General features: G+C 44.9%; 1 protein-coding gene across 1 annotated transcript in view; it reads right to left on the bottom strand.

Annotated features, from left to right (window-relative positions):
- Positions 1-1,947: 1,947 nt before the first annotated feature.
- The window catches only part of RHPN2 (rhophilin Rho GTPase binding protein 2), a 113,071-nt gene continuing 95,047 nt past the window's right edge, over positions 1,948-19,971 (bottom strand). The window contains exons 9-15 of the mRNA XM_089667822.1: positions 17,882-18,038; positions 15,290-15,409; positions 12,052-12,246; positions 10,555-10,631; positions 9,131-9,277; positions 6,249-6,404; positions 1,948-2,420 (exon numbers count right to left, since the gene is read on the bottom strand). Of these exons, the coding sequence (XP_089523948.1) occupies positions 2,166-2,420; positions 6,249-6,404; positions 9,131-9,277; positions 10,555-10,631; positions 12,052-12,246; positions 15,290-15,409; positions 17,882-18,038 (1,107 nt within the window). The 3' untranslated portion in view covers positions 1,948-2,165. The remainder of the gene's footprint in view (positions 2,421-6,248; positions 6,405-9,130; positions 9,278-10,554; positions 10,632-12,051; positions 12,247-15,289; positions 15,410-17,881; positions 18,039-19,971) is intronic.

Raw genomic sequence — 19,971 nt, 5'->3', positions numbered from 1 at the left:
GTGCCTCTTTAGGGAAAAAAAAATCCCGTCATAGAAACTTATCACCAGAATAAGCGTCCCCATTGAAAGAGTTCCCCTCTAATCTTGTTCTGGAAACTTGTGTGAATGGGAGGCAAAAGTGAACTTTATTAGATGATGTCCTCTCCGGGTTGAATGTTATTATTCACAAAAAAAAAAAGAGTGCTTTCAGAAAATATTACATTGTGGCCAATAGATGGAGCTGACGGTCCTAGGACACAAGAAACCATTTTCTCCAGCTGCGTCTAGTGGCCATAATGCAGTATTTTCCTGACTCCCTCTATTCTATTAGAAGGAATGACATTCAATCTGGGGAGAAAATAGCCTAATAACATTTGATATTGCCCCCATTCTCACATACAATTTCATACCTCCCCTTTACATTTCCTATTTTTTCACTTATTAATCTTCCCTGAAAAGAGCATTATATTTATAGTTACATGTTACCTCTCGAAATACACATTTAATGTGTCGCTGGGCAGGTACAGCAGACCCTCTTTAAACCAGCCCTTATGTGAACCAGTCCTTGCAATTAAAAGTTTACAAATGAAAAAAAAAATTTTTTTTTTCATTCAAGGTTTAAAATTAGGCCCCTTTCACACGGGCGTTCCATTTTTTTCATCAGTTCGGTCACGTTTTTTCCAAGCAAAAATGGATCAGTTTACATTCGTTTTTCATCCATTTACATCTGTTTTTTCATCCATTTACATCAGTTGTTTCATCCATTTATGTCAGTTTTTTTATCAATTTTTCATCTGTTTACATCAGTTTATCATCCATTTACATCAGTTTTTTCATCCGTTTTTCATCCATTTACAAAAGTTTTTCAATCCATTTACATCAGTTGTTTCATCCATTTTTCATCCGTTGACGTCAGTGTTTTAATCAATTTTTCATCCGTTTACATCAGTTTATCATCCGTTTACATCAGTTTTTTCATCCATTTACATCAGTTTTTTTCATCCATGTACATTAGTTTTTTCATCCATGTACATTAGTTTTTTCATCCATGTACATCAGTTTTTTCATCCATTTACATCAGTTTTTTCATCAATTTTTCATCCGTTTTTCATCCATTTACAAATGTTTTTTCATCCATTTACATCAGTTGTTTCATCCGTTTACGTCAGTGTTTTAATCAATTTTTCATCCGTTTACATCTGTTTATCATTCATTTACATCAGTTTTTTCATCCATTTACATCAGTTTTTTCATCCATTTTTCATCCATGTACATTAGTTTTTTCATCCATTTATATCGTTACAAAAAGACAAAAGTCCATCCAGTTCAACCATTAAAAAAAACAAAAAAAAAAAGTTATAAATCCTATACCCACAGTTGATCCAGTTTACATCATTTTTTTGTCCATTCCGGGTTTTCTTTATGGAAGAAAAAATAGAGAAAAATAGAAAAAAAACAGATGTTAACGGATATGGACACTATCAGATGATCATCCGTTTACATCCGCTAGTCCATAGAAATACATGGGTGTCCGTTTTTTCATCCGTAAACGGACAGATGAAAAACAGACACACGGAACGCCTGTGTGAAAGAGGCTTAACACTCTATGTCAGGATTCTCCAAACTATGGCCCTCCAGGTGTTGGGGAACTACAAGTCCCATGAGGCCTTGCAAGACTGAGAGCCACAGGCAAGACTCCCAGAGGCATGATGGGACTTGTAGTGCTTAGTTTGGAGACCCCCTGCTCTACAATAATAACCACATGAAGTATCTCTTATAGGCACAGTCCTCATAATGAACATCCGCATTTGTTTTTATAGTCCATCTGTGTCCATGTGTAGCTGCCATTCCACTGCACCTATGCAGCAGCTGGAAAAGGCAAGAGAGTTGGAAGGGAAGGAGCTGAGCAAAACTCAAATTCATCCCCTTTAATTCACTATTTTCAAGGCGCTGTCTTCCCCCCCCCCCCCCCCCCCCCCTCATGAAGTCCAGAGGCGCGTTCCAAAATTCGGATAGGATGCAGCTTTTTCCTATGCAGAATAACTGTTTATAAGTTACGTGAATTGTCACAGCTGCATCGGCTTCCTGGGATTGTCACAGCTGCATCGGCTTCCTGGGATTGTCACAGTAATCGGAATTCAAAAGTCCTTCCAATGAAAGAGTTCCTTGTCCATCCGCTGGCACCATCAGTACATCCCGCTGTCAGACGCCAAGGTGTTGTACGGCGAAAGGAACAATTTGCTGGAATCGGGTTTCCCCGTGGTGGCGGTCGGGAGGCAGAGGGTGCTGGCTGCTTTTTGGCGGTTCCTGAAGCCCCAGCTGAGGAAGGAGAGCTTCTTCGTCGCCTTTTGCGTTTTGACGCTTTTGTCGTCGTCCACGTTAAGGCAAACCAGCGAGTACGTCTTCTGCATTCCCGCGGAGTAAGTGGCACTTTTGTTATGCTGTGGGGAATAACAGGAGGAAACACAGACAGTCAGAGATCAGTACATGTAATATCTGAAAGAACGTGTCAACCCAACATTTTCCTATTCCTGATATGTGCCTGCTGTACCATGGAAAAGTCTCCTGTTCTCTTTCTATTGCTTCCTTTCTGGAAATCCTTGGTGTTCCTGCCAGTCCCTCTGCCTTCCTAATAAAAACTGACCACACTAGACATGAGAGCACAGCATGGTCAGTTCTCTAGCTGTGCTGGGAACTCATCCTGCTCTCCTCCAAGGACCAAACTTTGCTGACACGCCCCTCCCAGCACAGCCATGAAGACCAGTGTACTGCTGTTTCTCCAACCTCACCTCTCTATGCAGGCTGAGAGCAGGGAATGTGATCGCTTATAAAAGAAGGGGAAAAAGGTATTTCCAATTTTTTGTTTTTATATCTATACACAAATGTTTTACCTTTCATTTCTATTTTAAACTGAATGGCTTGTTTTACAAGGTGAGGGTTCACATGTACTTTAAGGAAAGTTTGTCGGGGTGTGAACATGGAGGATGCCATTACTGATTTGTTTCTTAAGTTTTGGGTAGGAGAGGCGCTGGATCTGAGAAATGTCTTAGGTCATGACGATGTGCAGGATTGCAGGTTTAGCAGTGTCAGTATAGCTAAAACAGGGTTGAAAGCCAACATGTTTCAGGGGGTAACTGAATCTCTTCCTCAGGGCTGACACAGGAATAGAATTATATTATGAATTACAGCAATTGCTACATTGTATGTTGAATAAAAGTTCTGATGTGCGCTGCTAGTTAAAGTGATTCTAAAGGAGACATATCTATCTATCTATCTATCTATCTATCTATCTATCTATCTATCTATCCATTCAGTCGTATCCGACCCTTGGCGATTGCATGGACCGTCACTTGTAAGTGACTTTTTCCATGAATTCTCTTAGCAATTATTTTTACAGGGTAGGTTGCCAGGTCTTTCCCCAACCCCCACCATGCAGGAGATCCCACATGGCTGGGGATGAAACTAGGACAATTTAGACAGGAGCCAGTTAACCTACCAGCATGGCTTTGGAGTGTGGGAGGAAACCGGAGTACCCGGAGGAAACCCACGAGAACACGGGGAGAACATGCAAACTCCATGCAGGAGGTGCCATGGTTGGGAATTGAACCCATGACCCAATTACTGCAAGGCAGAAGTGCCAACCACTAAGCCACTGTGCTGCCTATATTGAACCCAGAAGATAAATGTCGCTGGATCAATGAGTGGATGAATGTGTGGGGGACAGCACCAGAGATAGGGTGTATAGAACAGCGTGAGTGGCTCTTTTATTTGTTTAAAAACAGTTGACAGCACATTCTTTAATGTTTTTGACCCAAACTGGATTTGGGCTTTAGAAAACTCTCAGCTCTTCTATGGTAGTTAAAGTGATACTAATCCCAGGTCCCTTCATCCACTGTATCCTGTCTCCCCGGACCCTGCATTCACTATATCTGGTCTCCCGGACCCTGCATTCACTATATCTGGTCTCCCCGGACCCTGCATTCACTATATCCGCTCTCCCTGGACCCTGCATTCACTATATCCGGTCTCCCCGGACCCTGCATTCACTATATCTGGGCTACCCGGACCCTGCATTCACTATATCCGCTCTCCCTGGACCCTGCATTCACTATATCCCGCTCTCCCCGGACCCTTCATCCACTCTCCCCGGACCCTGCATTCACTATACCCGGTCTCTTCGGACCCTGCATTCACTATATCCGCTCTCCCCGGACCCTGCATTCACTATATCTGGTCTCCCCGGACACTGCATTCACTATATCCGGTCTCCCCGGAACCCTGCATTCACTATATCTGGTCTCCCCGGACACTGCATTCACTATATCCGGTCTCCCGGACCCTGCATTCACTATATCCGCTCTCCCCGGACCCTGCATTCACTATATCTGGTCTCCCTGGACCCTGCATTCACTATATCTGGTCTCCCTGGACCCTGCGTTCACTATATCTGGTCTCCCCGGACCCTGCATTCACTATATCCGGTCTACTCGGACCCTGCATTCACTATATCTGGTCTCCCTGGACCCTGCATTCACTATATCTGATCTCCCGGGACCCTGCATTCACTATATCCGGTCTCCCCAGACACTGCATTCACTATATCCACTCTCCCCGGACCCGGCATTCACTATCTCCGCTCTCCCCGAACCCTGCATTCACTATATCCGCTCTCCCCAGACCCTGCATTCATTATATCTGGTCTCCCCGGACACTGCATTCACTATATCTGCTTTCCCCGGACCCTGCATTCACTATATCCATTCTCCCCGGACCCTGCATTCACTATATCCGCTCTCCCCAGACCCTGCATTCACTATATCCGCTCTCCCCGGACCCTGCATTCACTATATCTGGTCTCCCCGGACCCTGCATTCATTATATCTGCTTTCCCGGACCCTGCATTCACTATATCCGCTCTCCCCAGACCCTGCATTCACTATATCCGCTCTCCCCGGACCCTGCATTGACTATATCCGCTCTCCCCGTACCCTGCATTCACTATATCCGGTCTCCCCTGACCCTGCATTCACTATATCCGCTCTCCCTGGACCCCGCATTCACTATATCTGGTCTCCTCGGACCCTGCATTCACTATATCTGCTCTCCCCGCACCCTGCATTCACTATATCTGATCTCCCCGGACCCTGCATTCACTATATCTGCTCTCCCCGCACCCTGCATTCACAATATCTGCTCTCCCCGGACCCTGCATTCGCTATATCTGGGTCTCCCACAGTACACACAACATGAAAATGCAACTATTTTAGTAAATATAACTGCTAAATACCTTTTCTCATCAGCAGTATATATCAGTTTTGTGGCTTCTATCTGTCCAGCACATTACTGGTTAAAGCTTGTAGGAGGATTTTCATTCTGCTCTAGGAGGATGCAAAACTGACCTCTGTCTGACCAGTGCTAATTGGCTCTGTGCTGATCACATGCACTCTCTCAAGAAAAAAGAAAACCTCTAGCAATACACACCAAACGGAGCATGTGCAAATGCCTATGGTTTAGTCTGTCTTATCAGGAGATAAGAGGTGGTCACTTGAAAAAGGGGAAGAACAGAGAAGAAAGGATCAAAGGGCATTTTTTACACAATGCAGATAATTAACCCCTTAGGTTCCACATGGAGTATGACAAGCGTGGTTTTACTGCATATTCAGGCTGATTTTACTGTTGTGGGTTTAGAAACACTTTTATGAACTGAGTATCACAATTCATGGAATGGCTCCCCTCTAAAATAAGTGGAAAGAATATAATTTTTGAAATAAACATGTCCCAAGAAAAATATGTGGGCTGGCAACTGATTATTATTCCAAGTACTTATATAGCGCCATCCTTTACATACATATTGTACATTCACATCAGTCCCTAACCCTCAAGGGTGTGCAATCTAAGGTCCCTAACTCACATTCATACATACACATACTAGGGACAATTTAGACAGGAGACAATTAACCTATCAGCATGTCTTTAGAAAAGTGGGAGGAAACCCACACAGGCACAGTGAGGACATGCAAACTCCAGGCAGATGGTTCTGTGACTAGGATTCGAACCAACGACCCGAGTACTGCCAGGCGGAAGTGCTAACCATTTAGCCACTGTGCTGCCTCCTTCTGCTGATGGCCTCCTTCTAATTTAGTCTGATAGTAAAAATATCACAGATCCTTTTCATGTAACCCGGGTCTGATTTCATGGAGGAAACCAACAATATCTGTCTTGCTGATGTGTTTATAGTGGAATGGGAGGCTGTAGAGGGAGAATCGTACCATGCTGGACGTCTGATCCTGAATGCTGATCACTCTGATCTCCTTCCCTTCTTCCCCGATTCCTTTTAGCATGTCCATAACCTCGTTTACGGAGCACCATTTGCAGTCCCGCTCTTCCACTGCTACAATGTAATCGCCTTCCTTCACTCCAGCACCCTGCAATACAAATACAATGAGAGTCCCGGGTCATAGAAGGCTCTCATCTCTCCTGTGCTGCCGAGAAAAGTCAACGGTCAGTCCTGGCAACACACCATAAAGCATAATAATAGAATATCTATTACTTCGTAACCACTTCCAGTCGGACACTTCCCCCCCTTCCAGTCCGGACATTTTCCCCCACTTCCAGTCTGGACACTTCCCCCCCCTTCCAGTCCGGACACTTCCCCCCCTTCCAGTCCGGACACTTTTCCCCACTTCCAGTCTGGACACTTTCCCCCCTTCCAGTCCGGACACTTTCCCCCCTTCCAGTCCGGACACTTCCCCCCCTTCCAGTCCGGACACTTCCCCCCACTTCCAGTCCGGACACTTTCCCCCCCTTCCAGTCCGGACACTTTCCCACCCTTCCAGTCCGGACACTTTCACCCCCTTCCAGTTCGGACACCTTCCCCCCCCCTTCCAGTCCGGACACTTTACCCCCCTTCCAGTCCGGACACTTTCCCCCCCTTCCAGTCCGGACACTTTCCCCCCCTTCCAGTCCGGACACTTTCACCCCCTCCAGTCCGGACACTTCCCCCCCCTTCCAGTCCGGACACTTTCCCCCCCTTCCAGTCCGGACACTTCCCCCCTTCCAGTCCGGACACTTTCCCCCCCTTCCAGTCCGGACACTTTCCCCCCCTTCCAGTCCGGACACTTTCCCCCCCTTCCAGTCCGGACACTTTCCCCCCCTTCCAGTCCGGACAGTATCCCCCCCTTCCAGTCCGGACACTTTTCCCCCCCTTCCAGTCCGGACAGTATCCCCCCCTTCCAGTCCAGACACTTTCACCGCCTTCCAGTCCGGACACTTCCCCCCCTTCCAGTCCGGACACTTTCCCCCCTTCCAGTCCGGACACTTTCCCCCCTTCCAGTCCGGACACTTTCCCCCCCTTCCAGTCCGGACACTTTCACCCCCTTCCTGTCCGGACACTTTCACCCCCTTCCAGTCCGGACACTTTCACCCCCTTCCAGTCCGGACACTTTCCCCCCCCTTCCTGCCCAGACCAATTTTCAGCTTTCAGCGCTATCACATTTTGAATGACAATTGCGCGGTCATGCAACACTGGTGGTATTTATTCACCACTGGGATTTAAATTTTTTTTTGCTATATAAATTAAAAAGTCCCAAAATGTTGAAAAAAAGTGTTTTTCTTATAAAATTTTGCAAATAAATAATCTTTCTTCATAAATCTTGGCCAAAATTTGTTCAGTTATCTTTTTAGTAAAATAAAAACCCAAATTAGTTTATAACCATAAATTATCATTTTTTTACATTTTTATATTATTATTTGTTTTTGTTTTTTTAACATACTGTCACCCTAGCAGTACAGTGTCACCGTAGTGACACTGTACTACTTGTGGGGGGTGATTTTTTTTTTTTACACTGACTGCTTTTACGCCCATAAAGGCTGTAAAAGCAATCATTTCTTCTTCTCTCTGGCTGCATTCTTGCAGCCATTGAGAAATACTGTGTGAGCTGTGATTGGTCACATGGTACAAGGCTGTTGTGAATAGCCCTGTACCATGTAACCTCTGTGATCATTCGCAGATTTCACACATAGTAAGCAATGATGTCAGAAGTGATATCTTGCTTACAACTATTCATGTAATCACTGATTGGCCAATCAGTGATCACATGATCGGGACCTTGCACAGAGGTCCTGTACAGCAATCGATGTTCCTCCGGACCACAGCGGGCACCGGATCGCGGGAGCACGCACATTTCAAAATGGTGGGCGCCGTTTATGAACGGCAAACCGCCCCTGCACTGCCACCATCCGGCCGGACAGGAAGAAGTTAACCACTTCCTTTCTCACCCCTGTGTACTCCTTATGGTGCAGAACAAATATTACATTTCTGCTTATTTGGCCATAATGTTGACATTACGTAAGGCACATAAGAATATACTGTATACACATATAAAAAATTTAAAATATTTTTTTTTTCTACTTTAATCAGGGATTAAAGAAAAAAAATAGTGTTACTGTAGATAAAAAAAAAGTATAAAAATATATTCTATAAATCCTTATAAAATCTTGTTTGAAATTAAACTAAAATTTAGTTATTAATACAAGGCATTGCAAATAAAATAATTGCTTTTTTTTTTAATTTTGAGCTTTTTAAATGGGCACTGAAAAATGAATAAACAGAAAAAAAAAGTTAGTTAAATATAAATGAACTCAAGAAGGAAAATAAAAAGCTAAGGGGGGAAGAAGGAATAAACTAGGGCTGATGAGGGTAAATGAAAGTGGAGTTCCAGCTTACACCTCACTAGCCTTAGAAATGTCCCCTCCCCCCTACCCTATATCTGGGGGCTCCAGGGGCGGACTGAACATTTGGAAACTTGGGCACTGCCCGAGGGCCTGGGGCCCCATGAGATGCCCCTGGTACCTTTTTCATAGGCTTTTTTGAGTTTGGGAAAGGACACAGGGGCCCCATGATCCCCTATTGCCCCATGAGTTGTCAGTCCACCCCTGGGGGGCTCAGATTTAATTTTTTTTATTTCCCATCCCAGATTAGGGCTTTAAGGATATTATTATACGGGATTTACATAGCGCCAACAGTTTGCTCAGCGCTTTACAATATAACGGGAGACAATACAGCAACAATACAGTTCAATACAAGAGGGATAGGAGGGCCCTGATCCTGGGAGCTTACAATCTAAGAAGATATGAAAATGAATGCACTTACTGCGGCTGGACAGAGGGGATCCAGCGAAGTTATCTGAACTGGACAGTCACCCTTTAAAACGAAGCCCAAATCACCATCTTCAAGAGTTAAGTGGACTTTCCTTGGGGCTGTCCATCTTTGCTTTGCAGAAAATACAGACAAAGGACCCTAAAAAAACCAAAACAATATGAACAAGTTCCTAATTATTGGTAAAAAAAAAAAAAAAAATTCTAAAACTTAACCCCATAATTAATAATGTGCAGATATAAAACCAAGCTGGATCACATTTGTACTGATAAAGCTCAGTGTATTATAAACAATTGACATTTTCTAGTAATAAAATAGTAATTATAATAAAATATTAATAAAATATGAAATTTATAAAAAAATGCATATACTCACACACACACATTTATATATATACACACACACACACACACACACATTTATATATACACACACACACACATACTTTACATACACTCACTGGCCACTTTCAACTCAGTGCATTTAGGCATCTAGACGTGGTGAAGACGACTTGCTGAAGTTCAAACAGAGCATCAAAATGGGGAATAAAGTGGATTTAAGTGACTTTGAACGTGGCATGGTTGTTGGTGCCAGACAGGCTGGTCTTAGTATTCCAAAAACTGCTGATCTACTGGGATTTTCACACACAACCATCTCTAGGGTTTACAGAGAATGGTTTGCAGGAAAATGCCTTGTTGATGTCAGAGGAGAATGGGCAGACTGGTTCCAGATGATAGAAAGGCAACAGTAACTCGTGTCAATATGGACCAAAACGTCTGAGGATCCCAACACCTTGTTGACTCTATGCCATGAAAAATGAAGGCAAAAGGGGGTCCAACCCAGTACTAGCAAGGTGGACCTAATAAAGTTGCCAGTGAGTGTATGTATATATTATATATATACACACAGAAACACATATACGTACATACATATACACACATACATATACATACATATACACACATATAAATACATACATATACACACACATATACACACACATATAAATACATACATATACACACATATACATACATATACATACATACACACATATACATACATACATACATACACACATATACATATATACATACATATACATACATACATATACATACACACATATACATACACACACATACATACACACATATACACACATATACATACACATACATATATACACACATATACATACACACATATACACACATATACATACATACACATATACACACATATACATACATACACATATACACACATATACATACATACACATATACACACATATACATACATACACATATACACACATATACATACATACATACATACACACATATACACACATATACATACATACATACACATGTATTGGTTTAATAAAATACTGGTATTGTTGCTCTACATACCAATCGCTGGAAGAGGTCAATAACTTTCACTCTGGAGACTGGAGGCAAGATGATTTCTGCCTTGTATTCCGTCTTACCTGTGGGCGGAGCAAACGTTTACATCAGCCTTATTCCATGTCATTTTAGCATGCCTTATAGTGGCTGTAAACATACATGGAATATGAACAAAGCATATCCCTCTATAGTGTGTACTTTTCTCAGTTAAGAGCACTGAGTGTCATTTCTCTCAGCTGCTTTGTTCCTCTGCTATCAGCCTGAATCACTTCTGAGAAGTTTTCCTGACACCAAGAGAAAAATGGTGACGGGAGGGACCTCAATCAGATTGACAGCCTCAGCTCTGTTCCTGTGAGTTGTGTGAAGGGGGGTGTGTCTCTTCCCTCCAATCAGCGCTCATAACTCTCCTCACTGAGCTCTGCAGAGTGCAACTTCAGCTCTCCGCCCCCTGTTTTTTGAAAGCACAGAAAAGCATTATAAATTCTGGACTTTGAACAGATGTAGAGAAGAAACACAGCAGATAAACAGGTACAACTTATGTAGGAGGATTTGTTTCACATCTGTATATCATCTGAGGCCAGTCACTTCACTGGGTAATCACTTTAAGTGCTAATTCCTGACACCCTGATAGACGGACTATGTGCAAGGTTATTCAATAAAGCATTGCATAGTGATGGCCAGGGGCGGACTGACCATTTGGAAACTCGGGCACTGCCCGAGGGCCCAGGATCAGTAGGGGGCCCCATGAGATGCCCCTGGTACCTTTTTCATAGGCTGTTTTGAGTTTGGGCAAGAACACAGGGGCCCCATGATCCCCTATTGCCCGGGGGCCCCATGAGTTGTCAGTCCGCCCCTGGTGATGGCAACAGGCTGAGGTTGTATTCATGCAGAGCAATACAAAGCAGAGTGCAGGAGCTCCTAGGGGAGAGAACTGTATTGTTTACATAAAGTTCTTTCCCCCGTCGGTAATATTCAGTGATCACCGGGTGCCAGCGAGTAATGACCAGCCGGGACCCGGTGATTGACAGTCAAGACCGAGAACAGCGGCGCAGGTAGGGCACGCGCGCGCCCCCTACCCGCAACTGCAAAATCACATATATAAGTGATTTTGCGCACCCCTGCCGCCCTGAAACAGTATTCCTGCTATAGGGAAGAAGGACCAGCGAGTAATGACCAGCCGGGACCTGGTGATTGACAATCAAGACCGTGAATGGCGGCGCAGGTAGGGCACGCGCGCGCCCCCCTATCCGCAACTGCAAAACCACATATATAAGTGATTTTGCGCACCCCTGCCACCCTGTAGCAGTATTCCTGTTATAGGGAAGAAGGGGAAGCGGTTAATTCTGATTGGTGGGAGTCATCACAAAAGGGAACAATGCTTACACCTTACTGAATAACCCGTGTCATGTATGTTCTTTAAAATGTTACTTTGTTGCACTTGGATAGCTATTTCAGATGCCCTATAAACAAGGGTTGACCCGAGCGCCAATCGCCCGTGCTTACCGATAATTTCGGGGGCCACCAGTAAATTCAGAAAGTCGTCTTCCTTCTGGTGCTGCGTGAATTTCAGCAGCGCCCTCTTGTGGAAAGCAGATAGTATCTCCTGCAAGACGTCGATCTGCTTCAGCTGGCTGCAGAGACTGGAGAGTCGGAGGGCCTCCTCGTGGCACACGAGCGCTTTGGACAGATGCGCCTTCCCTACACAGGACAGGAAAAACAGTGACAAGAATGAAACTCCGGAACGACTCGGATGTACACGGGGGGGGGGGGGACGTGTCTGTAGACAATAGGTTTCTTCTTTCTCATGGACTTTGCGTGATGGCCGGCGCTCTGCAATGTCATTTTAGCTGAGCCGCTTTCATTGTGACAGAGCAGACAGGAATGTCAGTTATGTCCTGTGGACTGGGTGCGGCCGAGGCAACATCAACACTCTGTGACACGGGGTGGGATGGCTGTACGGAACGATGACAGAACACTATCCGGGCAATGACTACACATCACACTGGGTGCTTGGGAAAGCAGGTAAACAGCTGAATACATTGATAAAATACAGATCAGTCAGATTTACATTTATTTTGTAGTGTGGTCCATCCAGTCCTGAGATTTACACAGCTCTGCCACAGTCTGGCAAGGCAGGAGACCTGATTTTTGATCTGCTACAGCACAGTTCAGTAACACTTACAGGTCTTGTCCTTTGCCCAGCCTGTGACTGGACAGTGAAAGGAGAAGCAGCAGACTGATGAGCTCATCTCCCTATTACTCTGCTCTCTTCTTCTATCAGCATGCCCCTTGTTAGAACATGAGCAACATCATTTTTTATTGGGAGCTCAATTGGAGTAGTTCAGCGGCATACAGTATAAATACCTCTAGACTGCATAATATACCAAGTAATACAAGGTGCCAATATTACTTCTATGGTGTTCAAAACAGATCAAATATTCTGCCTATTCAACAGCCCAAAAGCAACATATAACATACACTATATTACCAAAAGTATTGGTCGGCCGGCCTTTCCACACACATGAACTTTAATGGCCTCCCAGTCTTAGTCCGTAGGGTTCAATATTGAGTTGGCCCCGCCCTTTGCAGCTATAACAGCTTCAACTTTTCTGGGAAGGCCGTCCACAAGGTTTAGGAGGGTGTCTATGGGAAGGTTGGACCATTCTTCCAGAAGCACATTTGTCAGGTCAGGAACTGATGTCGGGGGAGGAGGCCTGGCTCACAGTCTCCACTCTAATTCATCCCAAAGGTGTTCTATGGGATTGAGGTCAGGACTCTGTGCAGGCCAGTCAAGTTCCTCCACCCCAAACTGGTTCCTCCATGTCTTTATGGACCTTGCTTTGTGCACTGGTGTGCAGTCATGTTGGAACAGGAAGGGGCCATCCCCAAACTCTTCCCACAAAGTTGGGAGCATGAAATTGTCCAAAATGTCTTGGTATGCTGACACCTTAAGAGTTCCCTTCACTGGAACTAGGGGGCCAAGCCCAACCCCTGAAAAACAACCCCACATCATAATCCTCCCTCCACCAAACTTTACACTTGGCACAATGCAGTCAGGGAAGTACCATTCTCCTGGCAACCGCCAAACCCAGACACGTCCATCGGATTCCCAGGGAAGCAATTGGTCACTCCAGAGAACACGTCTCCACTGCTCTAGAGTCCAGTGGCGGCGTGCTTTACACCACGACATCCGACGCTTTGCATTGCACTTGGTGATGTAAGGCTTGGATGCAGCTGCTCGGCCATGGAAACCCATTCCATGAAGCTCTCTACACACTGTTGCTGTGCTAATCTGAAGGCCACACCAAGTTTGGAGTTCTTTAGCTATTGACTCTGCAGACAGTTGGCGACTTCTGCGCACTGTGCGCTTCAGCATGCGCTGACCCCGCCCTGTCATGTGACGTGGCCTACCACTTGGTGACTGAGTTGCTGTTGTTCCCAGTTGCTTCCACTTTGTTATAATCCCACTAACAGTTGAGCGTGGAATATTTAGTAGCCAGAAAATGTCACGGATGGACTTATTGCACAGGTGACAACCTATCACGGGACCACGCTTGGAGTCACTGAGCTCCTGAGAGCGACCCATTCTTTCACCAATGTTTGTAGAAGCAGTCTGCATGCCTAGGGGCTTGATTGTATACACCTGTGTCCATGGAGGGGATTGGAACACCTGAATCACATGATTTGGAGGGCGGGGCCAATACTTTTGGCAATATAGTGTATATGTTCTAATACAGCAGTATCAGCATATATTGCAATATCCCTAAAGGAACATATAATACAATACACACTATATACAGTATATATATATATTGACCACTGAACGGTGCAGTTGAATATACTGTATGTACATTAGGTATAAAGAGGCTTATAGGCTGTGGAATTACACCAACTGAATTCTTTATAAGAAATTATTTGCTAGACATTTTGCTTTGGAATTTAGCTCCAGTAATATTTTTTAAAGCCTTAAAGCGGAGTTCCACCCAAAAGGGGAAGTTCCGCTCTAATGCTTTGTCCCCCGCTCCCCATTAAGGATTGGCACCTTTGGGGAGCGGGTACCTGATTTGACAAGTACCCGCTCCCACGTCCGCTGTGATTGCCTAAGCAATCAGAAGTGGAAGTTGTCCTCCCCCCCTCCCTCCCTGTAGTCTTCTGGGACACGTGACAGGTCCTAGAAGACTATGGGGCCATTCACAAAGCTCAGCGCTTCTCGAGCATGCGCAGTGGGAACCTGGCTGTGAAGCCGTAAGCTGTCACAGCCGGGTGCCCACACTGAAGATGGCGGCACCAGGGAGAGAAGACGGCCGGTGAAACCAGCCATGGTGAGGACACCGCTGGACCGAGGGACAGGTGAGTGTCTGTATTTTAAAAGTCAGCAGCTACAGTTTTTGTAGCTGCTGACTTTTTTTTTTTCCAGCTGGAACTCCCCTTTAATCCTCTTGTTAGGTCATGGAACATGAAAGAGCAGACTGACGAGATCTTTTGCATTCTGGGCCCTTGCTTCAGTGACCCTGAATTCTTAGGGGCCCTAAATGCGGGTACCACCTGGTACAGTGTTCAGCCACTTCCCACTGCTGCCTGCCATAGGCTTTGACAGGCTCCAGGGTTGGATGCTGCATTTGTTCCTCCCGGGTGCATTAAAATGTCCTGCAGCTAGAGGGCCCGGGTGTAAGGGAGTCGTGTCTTTATATTTCCCAGGCGCTCTGCTGCAACCAAAAGCAAGTCATGAGTCATGGATTACCTAGCTGTGTCCTCTGCTGTTTGTCTTTAAGTATTTTCATGGCAGTTAGTCCTTCTGGTATGTGGTCATAGAGCTGGGACAGGGCCTTCTCCTGCTTGTCTTCATCATCGTGTGGACCCACTGTGGCACAGAATGAGATGGTTATATGACAGCATCTGAAAAATCTAATGACTAGTAAAATCAGTGTTAGGTATTTTCTCAGATAGCGCCAACATATTCTGCAGCGTTGTAGAGAGCTATTGACATCAGACTCCGCCCCTGAGGAGCTTACAGTCATACAGATACATACTTCAAGCCGATTATTGTAAAGTATTTTATGTGACATCAGTAAGTGTTAGGTATTTTCTCAGATAGCGCCAACATATTCTACAGTGCTGTAGAGAGCTATTGACATCAGACTCCGCCCCTGAGGAGCTTACGGTCATACAGATACATACTGCAAGCTGATTATTGTAAAGTATTTTATATGACAACATCTGAAAAATCTAACGACTAGTATGATAAGTGTTAGGTACTTTTTCAGACAGCGCAAACATATTCTGCAGTGCTGCAGAGAGCTATTGACATCAGACTCTGCCCCTGATGAGCTTACGGTCATACAGATACATACTGCAAGCCGATTATTGTAAAGTATTTTATGTGACAACATCAATAAGTGTTAAGTACTTTCTCAGATAGTGCCAACATATTCTGCAGTGCTGTAGAAAGCTATTGACATCAGACTCCACCCCTGAGGAGCCTACAGTCATACAGATACATACTGCAAGCCGATTATTGTAAAGTATTTTATGTGACATCAATAAGTGTTAGATACTTTCTCAGATAGTGCCAACATATTCTGCAGTGCTGTAGAGAGCTATTGACATCAGACTCCGCCCCTGAGGAGCTTACGGTCATACAGATACATACTGCAAGCCGGTTATTGTAAAGTATTTTATATGACAACATCTGAATACTCTAAATGACTACTAAAAAAAAGAGTAGTATTTATAATATATTTATAGACCTACTCAACCTCTGAAACTACATGTACATTCATTATGTGTGAAGGGTAGCAAAATGGAATGCTATTTGACCATTTTCTCTCCAGGTTGATGCTATTTATTCATACAGAATAGAAGGAATCGGAAGGATACTCCATTATGGCCACCAGATGGTGCTGATGATCATCATAAATATTTATTTCCAATGATCATTGGCTCCACGCAGTGGCCACGATGCAGTATTTTCCTGATTCACTCCATTCCGTATGAATAAATAGCATTCAACCTGGAGGGAAAATCACTAACATTTAATTTAGTCCTCATTTGCACAGGATGAACGTACATGCAGTTTGACCAAATAGCTCTGCAATTTTTTTTTCTATAAACACACCCCAAATGTTATGCATTTTACTTAAAGTGGTTGTAAAAGCTCAAGGTTTTTTTACCTTCGTACATTCTATGCACGAAGGTAAAAAACCTTCTCTGTGCAGCATACCCCCCAGCCCCCACAATACTCACCTAAGCCCCCATTTGATCCAAAGGTGTGCACTGGAGTACTACCTCTCCTCATTGGCTGAGACAGCAGCAGGAGCCATTGGCTCCCGCTACTGTCATTCACAGCCAGTCAGCCAATGAAAAGAGAGAGGGGGCGGGATAGAGCTGCGGCTGTGTCTGTGAATGGACACATGGAGCAGCGGCTGGGGAGTGCGCATGCTCGGGTGAACCCACAGCAAGCTGCTTGACGCGGGGGCACCCGACAGGTGGGAAGGGCCAGGAGTGCTGGCGGGGGACCTGAGAAGAGGAGGATCTGGACTTCTCTGTGCAAAACCACTAAACACAGCAAATAAGGATAGACATGTTTGTTTGTTTTTAATTTAGCCCTTCAGAATCACTTTAAATAGCAGCAATATATTCTGCAGTGCTGTGTTTATTTATTTCAGGTACTTATATAGCGCCGTCAATTTACACAGCACTTTACATATATATTGTACATTCACATCAGTCCCTAACCCTCAAGGGGTGTACAATCTAAGGTCCCTAACTCACATCCATACATACACATACTAGGGCCAATTTACTGTAGACAGGAACCAATTCACCTACCAGCATGTCTTTGGAGTTCGGGAGGAAACCGGAGTACCCAGAGGAAACCCACGCAGGCACAGGGAGAACATGCAAACTCCAGGCAGGTGGTGTCCTGGTTGGGATTTGAACCAATGACCCTAGTACTGCCTAGCTACTGCCTTGTACATTGCTATTCACATCAGACTCCGCCCCTGAGGAGCTTACAGTCATGACTGTAAAAAAAAAAAGAGAGCGCACCAGCCTAGTGCATCATCCCAAAAAACTTTTATTAAAATGTAAATAAATTCATACTCACAAATAATATGTGACCATGCACTTAACAGGTAGCAATGGCTTAGTACTGTGTGGTAGAACCCAAAACACCTGAGAGGTGCTGTGTAGGGACCAAGGCTGACGCGTTTCGAGGGTAACCCTCTTCCTCAGAGCTTACAGTCATACAGATACATGCTGCAAACGGGCAGATAAAGCCAGACCCTGATGCTTGACGGAATATATTTGTACCCTTCATCCTGTGAATACTCACACTGATGTTCGATGAGCACGATCGCCACGAAATAGTTAGCCAGTGCTTTGTAATGTTCAGCTTTTACTTGCACCATGACGGACCAGGAGTAGGGCATGTTCTCCTTGATGGGAGCCTGGTTCATGGCTTTGTACACTTGCATGTGAACCTCACTGACCTGCAGGCAAAACAAGCAGAAATACTTGAACATCAATCAGATCACAAGAGCACTACATGAGATGACATTATGGGAAGAGCTGACTTGATAGATGAATGTTGTAAAGCGGCACTTCTAAGCCACTCTTCGCCCATGATGGACACTAACATGGACCAGCACACCAAGCAGCATACTTAGGAAAATGGCAATCATTTCAATTGCTGTACAGATGTGGGACTTTTATATCTTTAAAGGTTCTAAGGGTTCATGTACACTGCAGCTGATAAACTGACGTTCAGGAGCTGTTCTGCGTTTTTTTTTTTCAGCAGCTCCTGAACTCTCCCTAATGTTCTCCTATGTGTCCGTGTACACATCGTCTTTTACAGGCAGTTGAGTTTACAGTCGTTTTTTTTGAACGCACCAAACTTGCGTTCAGGAGTAGATTTTATCAGCATTTCAAGCGCTTGTAAACGTGGTTAACCGCATTTATAAGAGTTTGTGTTCAGAAGAGTTTTTTAACTGTTCCATGTCCAGATGCTGTCCGGAGCCTTTTTTCATCATCAGAAATGCATGCGAAGCGTTTTCCATGTATTCAAATGGACCCGGTACACCAGCGCAGTCAGTTCCAGGTTTCGCGTAAAGGAAACAATGGTAGAACGCGCCGCATTATGCTCATGATGGGATCCATAGTGAATACAACCAGAAAAGACAGGTCATCTCAACACATACTGCTCTCTCTGCTTCTGCTCTCTCTATTCCTCAAAATGTCTGAAATAGTTAATGATTTACAATTTTTCACTGCATTCTGGGCATTTGGGAAGATCTCCTGAAGTTATCTTTTAAAACCGCTTATAAATGCAAACACTTCTAAACTGACGTTTTTTAACATACGTTTTCCAGCAGTCATTTTCCATCGTTCAGAAGAGTTTTCCAAATGCCCCGTGTACATGAGCCCTAAAGCAGTTCTTCTACATAAAACAACTTTTTTCAGTTTACTGGTTCTTTAAAAAGAAGCTCTGAGGATACTGCAAGCTTTTCCGAGCTTCTGTTGCCATTTTGAGAAAGGTCAGAGATCACTAATCTGCGCAGAATTGGGTTAAATTCTTATGTACGCTACCATCAAACCCGCCCCGCAGGCCAGAGTACTTGGTGTCATTCTGGACTCCATCCTATCCTTCCAGCCCCAAGTCCAATCTTCAACTAACTCATGCAGACTCCACCTCCGCAACATCGCCAAAATACGCACGTTCCTAACCCCAGAAACCACTAAACAGCTCATCCACTCCCTCATCATATCACGACTCGACTACTGCAACTCCCTCCTCACTGGCCTGCCTCACCACAGGCTATCCCCGCTTCAGTCGATCCTGAATACGGCTGCCAGACTCATTCACCTTTCCAGCCGCTCCATCTCCGCCACCCCCCTCTGCCAATCCCTCCACTGGCTTCCGATTGCCCAACGGATCAAATTCAAAATCCTAACACTGATGTACAAAGCCATCCACCATACTGCCCCGAACTACATCACCGACCTAATATCCAAGTACCACCCAACACGCACACTCCGCTCCTCACAAGACCTCCTTCTCTCTAGTTCCCTGGTCTCCTCCTCCCATGCCCACCTCCAGGACTTCTCCAGGGTGTCACCCATCCTCTGGAACTCCCTGCCGCAACCCATCAGATTATCACCTACTCTCCTCTCCTTTAGGCGCACCCTGAAAACCCATCTCTTCAGGGAAGCCTACCCCACCCCCTGCTAACTTGCCGACCTCCTCCACTCTTCCTACCACTCCATCCCCCACATCTCCTCCTGTGCCACCATCCCCTCCCTCCTAGATTGTAAGCTCGAAAGAGCAGGGCCCTCGATCCCCTCATGTTTTGCATTGCAATGGTATTGTTCTGTCACATGTTCTGTCCCCCTTTGTAATGTACAGCGCTGAGCGAACTATTGGCG

The sequence above is a fragment of the Staurois parvus genome, unplaced genomic scaffold, assembly GCF_062004578.1.
Source record: "Staurois parvus isolate SC_StPar_1 unplaced genomic scaffold, SC_StPar_1.0 ptg003601l, whole genome shotgun sequence".
In the NCBI taxonomy this organism is placed as follows: domain Eukaryota; kingdom Metazoa; phylum Chordata; class Amphibia; order Anura; family Ranidae; genus Staurois; species Staurois parvus.
This window is presented reverse-complemented; position numbering and strand designations above follow the sequence as displayed.